Consider the following 14,687-nt stretch of genomic DNA (forward strand, 5'->3'; position numbering starts at 1 on the left):
AGGCAGTTAACAGGAGGTTAACAGAAGACCCGCACACCCAGACACAGAAATGAAAATGAAAACGAAAATCGCTTATTGTCATAAGTAGGCTTCAAATGAAGTTACTGTGAAAAGCCCCTAGTCGCCACATTCCGGCGCCTGTTTGGGGAGGCTGGTACGGGAATTGAACCATGCTGCTGGCCTGCCTTGGTCTGCTTTCAAAGCCAGCGATTTAGCCCAGTGTGCTAAACCAGCCCCTTCCATAGGAACGTCATGATATGCAGGCGCACACGCACACGCACACACACGCACACGCACACGCACACACACACACACACACATAATGATACAGACAAGCAGCTAATGGAAACAGAGAACAGGACATGACCAATAAGCAGGCAGGACACTCAGGGGTGGGATCTGACTATAAAAGACACGAGGCACTCACACTCCGCCTCTTACCACTGATGAACATCCAGAGAGTGAGTCAAGGGTTTTGTTCCAATCTCACACCTCCACCACGTGGCTAACAGCTAGTCTGGTTCAGTCAGACAGAGTAACCACACTTAGGTTAGCAGAGAATTGAACTCACAGAGAACTGTGCTAACTGTGCTATTTGTTCAATAAACCTGATTGAAATAACTTCAAGATCTGGAGTATCGTTCTGATCTAAGCTGCATCCAGTTGCAGTCAGTGTTAGACCAGTGTACCTAACACGACATAGGAACAGCTACTTCCCCACAGTTACTAGACTCCTCAACGACTCCCCCTTGGACTGATCTGTTCCTTGTAAGAACACTATTCATAACGCCCTATGCTGCTCTTGTTTGGCTTTGTTACACACTGTAACCAATCACTATTTTTGATGCACACTGTCAATGTACTCTGTCGCCTATTCTTTTGTTGACTATTCCTTTGTACTATGTACGTACAGTGTACGTTCCCTTGGCCACAGGAAAATACTTTTCCCTGTACTTTGGTACATGAGACAATAAATATCAATCAATCAATTTGATGAGGTTTTCAAATCATGAAGGATTTTGATAAAGAAGGAGATACTGATCAGGCTGATTTGTATCCAGAGGTCGCAGGCAATGAGCAAAAGAAACAGGAAGGGGTAGAATTAATTTTACTCACAGCGGGTTGCAGTGATCGGGAACGCGCTGCCTAAAAGGACGGTGGAAACACACTCAAGGGGTGACTTTCAAAAGGAAATGGGATCAATACTTGAAAAGCAGACACTTAATAATAATAATCATTATTAGTGTCACAAGTAAGCTTACATTAACACTACAATGAAGCTACTGTGAAAAGCCCCGAATAGCCACTCCACGGCGCCTGTTCGGGTACACGGAAGGAGAATTCAGAATGTCCAATTCACCTAACAGCACGTCTTTGGACTGCGGGAGGAAACCGGAGCACCCGGAGGAACCCCACGCAGACACGGGGAGAACGTGCAGCCTCCGCACAGACAGTGACCCAAGTCGGGAATCGAACCTGGGACCCTGGAGCAGTGAGGAAACAGTGCTAACCGCTGTGCTACTGTGCCTCCCATACGGTAGGGGGAAACTCGGTATGGGGCAGACTGGATAAATCATCATCCGTGCAGCATTCCCACTTTAAACATCCTGAAAATCCCAAACAAATCAGCCCAGCATGACTCGCTCATGCAGCTCAGGGAAACAAAACCTAGGTGCGCTCAACAGCAAAACATCCCGAGCATCCCGGACAATGTCAGGAAAACAAGCAGGCACAGAGACTGGACAGAATCCAGCTCAAACAGAGAACTCAGCAATAACGCTCTGTGTCAGCAACCTGTTCCATTCCAAGTGCCCACTGGGACGGAGCCTAGATGTGAGCGATGAATCAGGCCATTAAGAGCATCAGTCATGAGGGGCGGAAAGCATTTCACTTAACAGCCTCGTGAAACAACAGCCCGAAATATCCTTTCAACAGCCGTCACGTCACAGCTACATTACTGCTGCATGTGGTCGCTATCATCCCCACTTACTGCCATCCTCCTGAACTCCACAGTGCACGCTGGCGCCCACTGGTTCCACAGTGGCTGGCTGCTCGACACTGTTTTACCATGTCAGCCACCCCCCCCCCCCCCCTCCCCGATTTCTGCTCTACTACTACCGAGAAAGACTGTTCACGGAGTATCACCTTGATGAAGCGACCAAGTGAAAGAACCTGCGGAATACGGGGAGGCCCAAGGCCTGGGATAACAGCTGGTGCCAGAGCTAATGTTTCAGGCAGCTGCCTGCTCCTCTTGGTGACCAAGAAGGCAAAGGAATATTGACAGGACGCAGAACTATCCCGCACCAAGTATATTTTAAAATTCTCATTCCTGGTGTTCAAATCTCTCCACCCCTCCATATTGTAGCCATCTGGGACGGCCGCTGCCAGAATACAAAATGGACACTCGCAAAGAATGTAGGGAACTGTGGACAATGTCAGGAAAACAAGCAGAGCACAGAGCCTGTACGCATGTTGGAGAGACAGTTCCCAGACGGAGTTGAAACGGTAGGTCGATTAGCATATTGATGGCCCATCTCCGGGAAACAAAGGACTAACACTCAGGTAGTTGATACTGTTGCAGTAACTGCCCTGGCCCCAGTTCCCCAAACCGAAAGCACAAACAAAGCCAAGCCAACGGCCATCTAAGACACGCCCAGCCATCAGGGCACCCACCCCTTTATTGGTCAAGGTCAATACCAGTGATCAAGAAGCGGCCCAATTAATTGGGGCCAAGTTTAAGGCCCGCCTAAAAGCGCGCAAAGCCCCTGCGGGTATAAGAAGGAACCCCCAGGGGAGAATCGCTCTCTTGGAATTGACTCTCAAAGCGGAGAGACCCTTCCACCAGCTGCACCAGAAGCAGCAAGTCCAAAGTCAATGCTCACTGCCAGATGGACGACCTTAGCTGTTCTCCTGTCACCACTTTGAACCCAACAACCTCAGATCCGAACAACGGCCATTGTTCCTCTGACTGAGTGGGCACCCGAAGCTAAGTATAGGCGTTAGCGTTAGAGATAGTTTAGTTTGTAGTACTTTGTGCATGAGCAGATCGTACTGTGCATGTAAATAAATAGTATTGACTTTGAACGAACAAACTGGTGTATTGGCTCTTTGATCAGTATTCGGGTTTGAACCTTGTGGCGGCATCGAGAGATACCTGGAGACTCTAAGTGTAAACATAATTAGGAGTAAGGAAAGCGACCATATTGACCGCCATATTTATAACCAAATAAATGTAGCAACAATATCCCTGTATGCTCCTTTAGACCGACACCCCTCCCAGATCTCTGCACGCCTCCAATTCTGGCCTCTTTTACATCTCAAGTTTCCTCACTCTACTCCCACTGGCTGTGCCTTCACTTACAAAGGCAATGATCATAGATTCATAGAATTTATACTGCAGAGGGAGGCCATTCAGCCCATCGGGTTTGCACCAGCCCTTGGAAAGAGCACCCGACCCAAGCCCACACTTCCACCCTATCCCCGTAACCCCACTTAACCTTTTTGGACACCAAGCTCAATTTATCACGGCCAGTCCACCTAACCTGCACGTCTTTGGACTGTAGGAGGAAACCAGAGCACCCGGAGGAAACCCACGCAGACACAGGGAGAACGTGCAGACTCCGCACAGACAGTGATCCAAGCCGGGAATCGAACCTGGGACCCTGGAGCTGTGAAGCAACTGTGCTAACCACTGTGTTGCCAACCTGGGTGGGGAGGGATCTCCGGAATTCCCTCCCCACCACTCTAACATTCTCTTTTCCTTTGGCAGCCCTGAAAACCGACCAATCAGACCAAGCTATGGTCACCTGTCCTAATATCTCCTTTTGCCATTTGATGTCAAATGCTACCTTTTTTTGTTTTTGTTTTTTTTTAATTTAGGGTAGCCGATTATTTTTTACGACAATTAAGGGGCAATTTAGCGCGGCCAATCCACCTACCCTGCATATCTTTGGGGTTGTGGGAGTGAGACCCACGCAGACACGGGAGAATGTGAAAATTCCACACGGACAGTGACCCGGGGCCAGGATCGAACCCGGGTCCTCAGCACAATGAGGCAGCGGTGCCAACCACCGTGCTGCCTGTCAAATGTTGCCTGATGACTTCCCTGTCGAACAACTTGACGTATTTTACTGCATCAAACATGGCCAATAAGTGCGAGTCCCTGCTATGTCAGCATCCGAGCAGCAATGGCTGTAGCCCTGTGATAAGGCCAGTAATAGTGTTCGAGATACGGTTTGGTAATTCTGTCTTCAGTATAAAGTTAGCAAAAGAAATTGTTCGACACAAGTTGCAACGTGGAAACGGGCCAACCAGCTCCTTTTGGTATTTGCTGAACACACAAGATAATTGTCACAATCACATTGACGGAACCTAACCCTTCTCACCCCACTTCAGCTACTTTCCCCTTTGTTCAAATCTCTAATCTAATCTGAAATGTTGACATACAGGGAGGGAAACTCCTGTCCCACTGAAGGTGACCCTGAGTGGCGGATTCCCCCAGTGACGGGGCTGGCAGGCAACGCAAATGGCCACCGACCTTGGTGGGACTGGTGACCAATGATGAGCGGCCTCCGTTGCAGGAAAATCCTCCGTGGGGTAGGGGGTGTGGTGATATGCATCACCGTAAATACACAAGGGGTTAATGTAAATACGCGTAAACTAACTAGACACTAGAGGGAGCACCAGAGACATGGCACACAGACTTTCAACCAATAGGCCAGTAAGATAGGACACGACCAATGGGCATTCACGATACACACAGAGGTGACACTACCACAGGGGGGCATTACACCAGCCCGCATAAAAGGACACAGCACACATGATCTTCCTCTTTCCAGTGGAGACGCTCAGTGTGTACACAGGGTTGATTCAACACATCACACCCACCACCTGGATTGTAGCAGACTGGTTCGTCAGTCTGAGTAGCTATAGCAGGATTAACAGGAGAGTCGAATCCACGTAGGAGAATTGTTAACAGTTTAATAAATGTGTTAAAGCTATCTCCAAGTCTCAACCTTCCTTTGTCAGAGTGCACATCAAGGAAGCAGCTTATGCTACGTCAAGAGCATAACAAAACAGGGTGGGGGTGGAAATTCCAATATAGCGTCTGCCACAATCACAACACTAGCAGTGGATTGCACAATCAAACAATTCTCTGTTTGGAGGGGTTTTTAAACGTCTTGCATTTAATCATCTACCTTTGGATCCTCATCCCCTCATTCTCGGTCCCTCAACTAACAGAAACAGACTTGTTTGACCTACATTGTCCCACCCTTTGTGAGTTACTGGAGTTTTAGGCCAATGCTCAATGGGCCATAATTAGCGGAGCACAGATATCTTTGGAGAGTTGAGGTGCGAGAGAAGATTAGAAAAATAGGGAGAGGCAAGGCCACAGGGGGATTCTCAAACGAGAATTTGAAATGGATACTTTCAGTGACGAAGGTTCAGTCTCAATGTGCTGAGTCAGCCAGGAATTGGGGGGCACAGTGGTTAGCACTGCTGGCTCACATCATCAAGGACCCGGGTTCGATTCCGGCCTCGGGTGACTGAGTGGAGTTTGCACTTTCTCCCCGTGTCTGCGTGGGTTTCCTCCGGGTGCTCCGGTTTCCTCCCACAGTCCAAAGATGTGCAGTAAGATGGGGTTACAGAATGTGCGGGGAGTGGGCCTATGTAGAGGGTGCTCTTTTGGAGGGTCAGTGTAGACTCAATGGGTCAAATGGCCGTCTCCTGCACTGTAGGGATTCTAAGATTTATGAAATTAAAGTGAAATGAAAATCGCGCATTGTCACAAGTAGGCTTCAGTGAAGTTATTGTGAAAAGCCCCTAGTCGCCACATTCCGGCGCCTGTTCGGGGAGGCTGGTACGGGAATTGAACCGTGCTGCTGGCCTGCCTAGGTCTGCCTTCAAAGCCAACGATTTAGCCCAGTGTGCTAAACCAGCCCCTAATTTAGGGGATTTAGACAGAATTCAGCCAAGCAATTGCCCCGGCTAGCGATCTTACAAAACACATTGGATCTCAGTGTAACAAACTCTGTGTCACGACCAGGACGCAGATGTGAGCAGCTCCCTACACAAAAATCTAATTGGATTTCTTTTTTAATTCTTAGAATTCTTTTGATTTTTTTAATTAAAATATCGGATCAGGCAGGATGGTTGGAGAAAATGTTCTGCAACTTTCAGGAATATGTTCAAAGTTGTGAACTCCAAAGCAGGACAATACCGTATCAGCCCCTTGAAGGGCGAAAAGGGAATGCTGCAGGCAGACACTGCTGGCCCGATACTGCACATATCTGTCAGCATCTGGAGAGATGTGACTGACTGGGGTGTATTGTGTGGTCCTTTGGCTGGGCATGGTTGCTGTTGAAGCACACACCCAGGCCGTTAGCTTATCTTTAAGGCTGTCGCTTCGCAACTTTTATTTTCATTCCTGACTTTCTTGAAAAGAAAACAACAAATAAGGTTTTTGGAGAATTTGTCACTTGTAACCCGACAAGAGGAGAGACACCTACATAGATACCCAAAGCAATTTCAATTAATATACCAGTGAAATAAGAGTGACTCTGTCCAGTTATACAGTGATTAACTCTTCAACTGCTGAGTTAGTATCGATTAGGAGCAGGAGTAGGCCACTCGGTCCCTTGCCATTCAATGCCATCCCGGCTGATCTGACTGTCACCTCAACCCCATATTCCGACCCCCAATAACCTTTCACCCCCTTGTTAATCAAGAATCTATCTCACTCTGCTTTAAAAATATTCAAAGACTCTGCTTCCACTGCTTTTTAATAATCTTTCTTGTCACAAGTCGGCTTATATTAACACTTCAATGAAGTTACTGTTAAAAGCCCCTAGTCGGCACACTCAGACGCCTGTTCAGGTACAGGAAGGGAGAATTCAGAATGTCTAATTCGCATAACAAGCACATCTTTCGGGACTTGTGGGAAGAAACCAGAGCACCCGCAGGAAACCCACGCGGTTACGGGGAGAATGTGCAGACTCCGCACAGACAGTGACCCAAGCCGGGAATCGAACCTGGGACCCTGGAGCTGTGAAGCCACAGGGCTAACCACTATGCTACCGGAGGAAGAGAGTTCCAGCGACACTCAACCCTCAGAGAAATGTTCCTCCTGATCTCTGTCATCAAGTATTTTTAAACAGTGACCCCTCGTTCTAGATTTTCCCACAAGAGGAAACATCCTCTCCAGGGGCTGGTTTAGCACACTGGGCTAAATCGCTGACTTTGAAAGCAGACCAAGGCAGGCCAGCAGCACGGTTCAATTCCCGTACCAGCCTCCCTGAACAGGCGCCGGAATGCGGCGACTAGGGGCTTTTCACAGTAACTTCATTTGAAGCCTACTTGTGACAATGTGCGATTTTCATTTCATTTCATTTTCACATCCACCCTGTCAATAACCCTCAGGATCTTAAAGGTTTCGATAAAGTCACTTTTTACTCTTCTAAACTCTAGTGGAGAAAAAAATCTAATCTCTCCAACCTTTCCTCGTAAGGCAACTTGCCCATTCCAACCTTCGCTGAACTGCTTCTAATGCATTTATATCTCTCCTTAAATGAGGAGACCGATACCTTACACAATATTCCACAGATGTGTCCTCACAAATGTCCCGTACAATTGGAACATAACCTCCTACTTTTGTCATCAAGGGGGGGCAGACTAACAGAAAGGGAGGAGGTGAAGTTTGAGTCCTGGGACACTGTGCATCGAGAATCGAAGAACATCAATAAAAAAAGGGAGTGGTGTCGCAGCGGGAGGCATTGGGAGTCTGAGGTTACTGAGGAATTCCTATCAGACTGACTGGTTGCAGGCACATCCCATGCACACCCATAGTTTAAAAAAGAAATGGTATCAACCACACACACACATATTTTTAAAACACAATATTACGATTACAAAAGTGCCTGTGTGTGCAATATTTCCTACGCAGGGCACACTGCCCGGAGATTGCAACACCCACACACTCACTCAGGCATTCCAGTCAACACCGAAGACCATCTTCAATTTTAGACTCAGTTGCGAACTTTGTTTGAAGGAGGTTTGGAAGGAGAAAAGAAATGAGTCTGGATGGTAAGGTGAGGTGACAACCTTTTCCTTTGACTGCTCCATCATTGCAGTCCTGCAGTCTCCTGCCAGAGATGTGAACAGCAGAGTGCTGAACTGGGTCAGACAGAGCCCCAGAGCCTGGCACCGTCTGTGAGCAGTGAGCTGGCCTCAGGCTGGCCACCCAGAGCAATGCTACAAGATGATTAAGAGTTCTTTGGCCAGAGAGGGCAAGGGTAACGAGGCCCCCACCCCCCCCCCTCCTGATCGCTATCCAGCGAAGGATGCTGGTTAGGGTTGTCAAGTGGAATCTCTGCTCTCCCCACGTTCAGTCAGCCAGTTCCCCAGCTCCACATTAGTTATTAAAGCAGCACTCACTGTCACCGCTCATGGCCAGCTGCGCGAGGAAGCTAAAGGCTGCAGCGATTTTTGGCCGTGGTTAGCAGTTTCAGGAAAAAGCAGAGCAAAATGGAACCAAGACTGCCCATCCAAACATCCCAGCCCCCAGAACGACCCAAAACCCTCTCCATCCAGGCGCCTACCCAGCACACTCTCCCTCCACACAACCCCAACTTCCCCATTCGCAAACTCTCCAAACCCCAATCGGTCACCCCCCAGAACCCAGTCCATCACCCCCCAGAACCCAGTCCATCACCCCCCAGAACCCAGTCCATCACCACCAGACCCCAATCTGTCACCCCCAAGACCCCAATCCATCACCCCAGAACCCAATCCATCACCCCCCAGAACCCAATCCATCACCCCCCAGAACCCAGTCCATCACCACCAGACCCCAATCTGTCACCCCCAAGACCCCAATCCATCACCCCAGAACCCAATCCATCACCCCCCAGAACCCAGTCCATCACCCCCAGACCCCAGTCCATCACCCCAGACCCCAATCGGTCACCCCCCAGGACCCAGTCCATCACCCCCCAGAACCCAGTCCATCACCCCCAGAACCCAGTCCATCACCCCAGACCCCAATCTGTCACCCCCCAGAACCCAATCCATCACCCCAGACCCCAATCTGTCACCCCCAAGACCCCAATCCATCACCCAAGACCCCAATCGGTCACCCCCCAGAACCCAGTCCATCACCCCCAAGACCCCAATCCATCACCCCCCAGAACCCAGTCTATCACCCCCAGACCCCAATCTGTCACCCCCAAGACCCCAATCCATCACCCCAGACCCAAATCCATCATCCCTCAGACCCAAATCTGTCATCCCCCAGACCCATCAGAACCCAATCTCCCCATTCACTGCCCTGCAAGAAGCTAATCACCCTGTCCACAACCCGCACAAACCCCCCAATCTCCCTGTGCATTACCCCCCAGATCCCAATTTCCCCGTCCATCGACCTCCTGGACCCCAATTTCCCTGTCCAGCACCCCATGCCAGAACACAATCTCGGCATCCTGTCCCACCGACACCAATCTCCCCATTCAGTGCCTCCCAGACCCCAATCTCCATATCCAGCATCCCTCAGACCCCAACCTCCCCATTTGGTGCTCCGCAGACCCCAATCCCTCATACCCCTATCCCCCCATCCAGCAACCGCCAAACCTCTATTCCTTCATCCGGCCCTCCTCCCCAAGCCCTAATCTCCCCATCCAGCTCCCCAGGACCACAATCAGACCCCAGGCCCTCCCAGACCCCAATCTCCCCATCCAGACCCCAATCACCCCAGCCAGACCCTCCCAGACCCCAATCTCCCCATCCAGACCCTCCCAGACCCCAATCTCCCCATCCAGACCCCAACCTCCCCAGCCAGACCCCCCAAGACACCAATCTCATCGTTCAATACCCCCCTCAACCCCAATCTTCCCATTCTAGTGTCCCCCAAATCCACCCCACAGACCCCAATCTCCCCGTCAATTTGGGAGAGTTGGCTCACAGGCTAGTCAAATAACAGCCTGACGTAGTCATATTCATAGAATCATAGAATTTACAGTGCAGGAGGCCACTTGGCTCATGGTCTGGTCCGACCCTTGGAAAGAGCACCCCACCCAAGCCCCCGCTTCCACCAGATCCCCATAACCCTGACCCCCACCTAACCTTGTTTTGTACACGAAGGGATGATTTAGAATGGCCAATACACCTAAACTGCACATCTTTGGACTGTGGCCGGAGCACCCGGAGGAAACCCACGCAGACACGGGGCGAACGTGCAGACGCCACACAGACAGTGACCCAAGCCGGGATTCGAACCCGGGACCCTGGAGCTGTGAAGTGACAGTGCTACCCACTGTGCTGCCGTGCCGCCCATTCATGCAATCATACCGAGCAGATAATGTCCCAGACACCATTGCTGGGTATGTCCTGTCTCACAGGCAGGACAGGCTGACCGGCACGGGTGGCGGGACAGTGGTATACAGGCGGGAGGGAGTTTCCCTGGGAGTCCTCAACATCGACCTGGAACCCCATGAAGAATAATGGCTTCAGGTAAAACATGGGCAAGGAAACCTCCTTCTGATTACCACGTACCGGCCACCATCAGCTGATGAATCAGTGCTCCTCCATGATGGACACCTTGGAGGAAGCACTGAAGGTGGCAAAGTGCAGTATGTACTCCGGGTCGGGGACTTCAATGTCCATCATCAAGAGGGGCTCAGTAGCATCGACACATCAGGCTGGCCGGGTCCTAAAGAACATAGCTCCCAGACAAGTACTGCGACAGAAACCAACAAGAGGGAAAACATAACAGTGCCTGGTAATGGCCATTTCCAGTACGAGAAGATCTAATCATCTCCCCTTGACTTTCAATGACACTACCATCACTGAATCCTGGGGGTTACCATTGAGCAGAAACTGAACTGGACTAGCCGTATCAGAGAATCCTTATACTGCAGAAGGAGGCCATTCGAGTCTGCACCAACTCTCTGAAAGAGCACAAAACTTAGGCCCAATCCCTCACCCTATTCTCATATCCCCAACTAACCTTTGAAACCCAAGGAGCAATTGAGCATGGCCAATCCACTTAACCTGCGCACCTTTAGGCTCTGGGAGGAAACCCACGCAGACACGGGGTGAAAGTGCAAACTCCACACAAACAGTCACCCAAAGTCACAACTGAACCCAGGTCCCTGGCGCTGTGAGGCAATAACGCTAAACACTGTGCCACGGCTACAAGGGCAGGTCAAAGGTTAGGAATCCTGCAGTGAGTAAGTAAGTCACCTCCTGACTCCCCATAGCTTGCCCACCATCTACAAGGCACAAGTCAGGAGTGTAATGGAATACTCTCCATTTCCTTGGATGAAATGAAAAATGAAAATCGCTTATTGCCACGAGTAGGCTTCAACAAAGTTACTGTGAAAAGCCCCTAGTCGCCACATTCCGGCACCTGTTCGGGGAAGCTGGTACGGGAATCGAACGGGGGATGAATGCAGCTCCAACAATACTCAAGAAGCTCGATACTACCCAGGGCAAAGCAGCCCTCTTGATTGCTCCCTCTTCCACAAACATTCACTCCCTCCACCACCGACGCACAGTATCAGCCGAGTGGACTATCGACAAGATGCACTGCAGGAACTCACCAGGTTCCTTCGGCAGCACCTTCCAAACCCACAACCACTACCATCTAGGACAAGAGCAGCAGATACCTGGGATCCCACCACCTGGATGTTCCCCTCCAAGTCACTCACCACCCTGACCTGGAAACATATCACCGCTCCTTCACTGTCGCTGGGGCAAAATCCTGGAACTCCTTCCCGAACAGCACAGTGGTTGTACCTACACAACATGGACTGCAGCAGTTCAAAAATCTCACCACCAGCTCATCAAGAACACTTAGTGATGGGGAATAATTGCTGGACGTGCCCACATCCCATAAATGAGTTTTAAAAATCTGCCACCTCTCCAACTCCCATCCAGCCCTCTCTCAGACCTCAGCCTGCCCATCCAACACCCACCCCACCCAAACACTCATCTACTCATCCAGCACCCCCTTGCCAGACTCCAGTCTCTCTGTCCAAGCCCTCCCCAGCCCACAAACGTCAGAGGGGGGGGGGGGGGGGGGGGAGTGAGTGTGTATAAGAGGGTAGACCCAGCTATTGGGGAATGGGCTCACCATGTCACAGAACAGCCATTTCACCCTAAACCACCCCACATTTCTATCGAGGTTACACAGAAGCAAGACTCTGGGGTTAACTAATCCTTGCCAGTGTTAAACATGGCCTCGTCTCAACCTCCATCACACTCTTTCAGTGTAACGCTCCATCCCTTTCCCCCTCACAAGGCATCCACACTATTCCCCTCCCTCTGCTCATCAACTCCACATTCCCACACTCGCTGGGGGAACTGGTTGCTCCTCATGTGATTTCTTACATCAATTGATCTCGCGTTTGATCGGGTCGGAACAATGTTATTTTTTTAAATGTAGAGCAAGGAACGCCAGCCTTTCCGGACAGGTATAACCTCGCTCTTAAGCACTCTGAAAGCCCTCTCTGACAAGTCACAGTCACCTCAAGGTACGTACGGAAAGGTGTCAGCCCTGGATCAGTGGGCAGACCAATGCTTCAGTGAGAAAGTTGTGGGTTCAAATCCCCCTCCTGAATTTTCTTTAATCCTTTCATGGGATGTGGGCATCGCAGGCTGGGCCAACATTCATTCGGGGGGCTGGTTTAGCACACTGGGCTAAATCGCTGGCTTTTAAAGCAGACCAAGGCAGGCCAGCAGCACGGTTCGATTCCCGTACCAGCCTCCCCGGACAGGCGCCGGAATGTGGCGACTAGGGGCTTTTCACAGTAACTTCATTGAAGCCTACTCGTGACAATATGCGATTTTCATTTCATTGACCATCCCTGAGGATGGTCAACCACATTGCTGTGGGTCTGGAGTCACATGTAGGCCAGACCGGGTAAGGACGGCAGATTTCCTTCCCTAAAGGACATTAGTGAACCAGATGGCTTTTTATGACAATCCTCAATGGTTTCATGGTCATCTTTAGACTTTTAATTCCAGATTTTTAGCAAATTCAAATTTTGCCATGTGCCCTGGTGGGATTTGATCCCAGGTACCCTGAACATTACCCTGGGCCTCTGGATTACCGGAGACAAGATCCAGGCTGACGGCACTGAGAATAGCAGCACCTTCCCGAGGGCATTTAGAGATGGGGAGCCGCCTGTGAATGAATAGGTAAAATAGCACGGCATTGACAAGACAAGATTTCAAACCCTGGTGGGTAGCGGAAACAATCAATGGCATTATTTGAAAGAAGAGGTGGGCCCAATTGTGGCCAGTCACCGGTCTGCCGGCCTTTTCACCGTCCTGGCTAAAATTTAATCCCTCAACTGGTCACTGTCGGATTGCTGGCTGTGGGATCCTGCTGTGCTCTGCCACATTTCCCCCACCATTACAGCAGTGACTTAATTAAGTGCCAGATGCTCTGGGGACCCATGAGGGATGTGAAAGGTGCTACAGAAAGGCAAGTTCAAGCGGGGCTGCTTTAACGGGAGACTGGTGTTATTTTTTTTGCCCGGACCCTGGGGCGAATTCAGAGAATGGTCACAGGCGGAGGCCCTTCAGCCCATCGATTCTGCAGAGGGCTCTGCACAAAACATGCACAAATCACCCCCCCCACTACAAACTTACCCTCTTAATTTAAAAAAAAGAGAGATTTTGGCAACAGGGGAGTCAAATAAAGAGGCAATGCCGGGAGGGGCTGAACACAAAGTGTCCCTGCCTGCGGACACAATGCTGAGTCAGTCAGTGAGCCACTGGGAGAGAGTTCGAGCCCCGGAGGGGCTGCACCCAACACCAACTTTAAATTAAAAAATAGCTGCAGATCTCAAAAGGTGGATAGAGGCGGCAGAGAAACATTAGGGGAGGGAAGCTAATGAAAGCAGGGGGACAGAATGAAGCTGACTCAGAGGGGGAGACACATTCACCAGGAAAGTTTAGTAACTTTTGGCAGCTGGAAGATTCAGTGCTGGGGGGGGCGACACTCACGCGGGTTGGTTGCTGCCTTTCTGCTGGAACGCTGCAGCCAGGGACAGCTTGAACTGTCCCAGGAACTTGTCCAGCCCCAGGAGGGACCTGTGCATGATGGTGATGAGCAGCTCCTTCTCCGGCTCCTGTCCTCCCTCCCGCGGCGCTGACACCCAGTCGGGCAGCACCTCGAAGGAGCATTCCTCCTTCCACTCGGGCTGGCGGCTCTTCTCCAGCACCGAGGTGCAGTATTTCTCCTTGCCCAGCTGGATCACAGCGAAGGCATCGCTGCTGTTGTGCTTGCCCTTGGCCCGCAAGCCCCTGGCCCGCAGCACGGTGACCTGGACGTGGCTGGGGCACCATTGCTGGCTCCGCAGGGCCAGGCTGCCGGCCATGGCCCTCTCTCTCTCTCTCTCTCTCCCTCACTCTCTTTCACACTCTCTCTCTCCACTGCACCACCCCGCCCGCCTGCACCGGGACACTGACGTCAGGCTGGGGAGGAGACCCCGGCTCCACTGGGATAGCGGAAGGGGGGGGGAGGAGAAAGTACAAGGATTGTTAGTGAAAGTCAGGAGAAGGGATTCAGTAACTAAAAGGATAGAGGATTCAGTAACTGACAGGGGAGAGGATTCAGTAACTGACAGGACAGAGGATTCAGTAACTGACAGGACAGAGGATTCAGTAACTGACAGGGGAGAGGA

At 50.7% G+C, this 14,687-nt stretch overlaps 1 protein-coding gene across 2 annotated transcripts in view; it reads right to left on the reverse strand.

Moving 5' to 3' along the window:
* The window catches only part of LOC119963816, a 138,364-nt gene extending 123,897 nt beyond the window's left edge, over positions 1 to 14,467 (reverse strand). The window contains exon 1 of one of the 2 annotated variants that reach the window (XM_038793122.1): positions 14,008 to 14,467. In XM_038793122.1, the coding sequence (XP_038649050.1) occupies positions 14,008 to 14,381 (374 nt within the window). In that variant the 5' untranslated portion in view covers positions 14,382 to 14,467. The remainder of the gene's footprint in view (positions 1 to 14,007) is intronic. The other variant, XM_038793123.1, reaches the window with a different exon arrangement.
* Between the last annotated feature and the right edge of the window lie 220 nt (positions 14,468 to 14,687).

Source organism: Scyliorhinus canicula, chromosome 3 (assembly GCF_902713615.1).
Source record: "Scyliorhinus canicula chromosome 3, sScyCan1.1, whole genome shotgun sequence".
NCBI classification, from domain to species: Eukaryota; Metazoa; Chordata; class Chondrichthyes; order Carcharhiniformes; family Scyliorhinidae; genus Scyliorhinus; species Scyliorhinus canicula.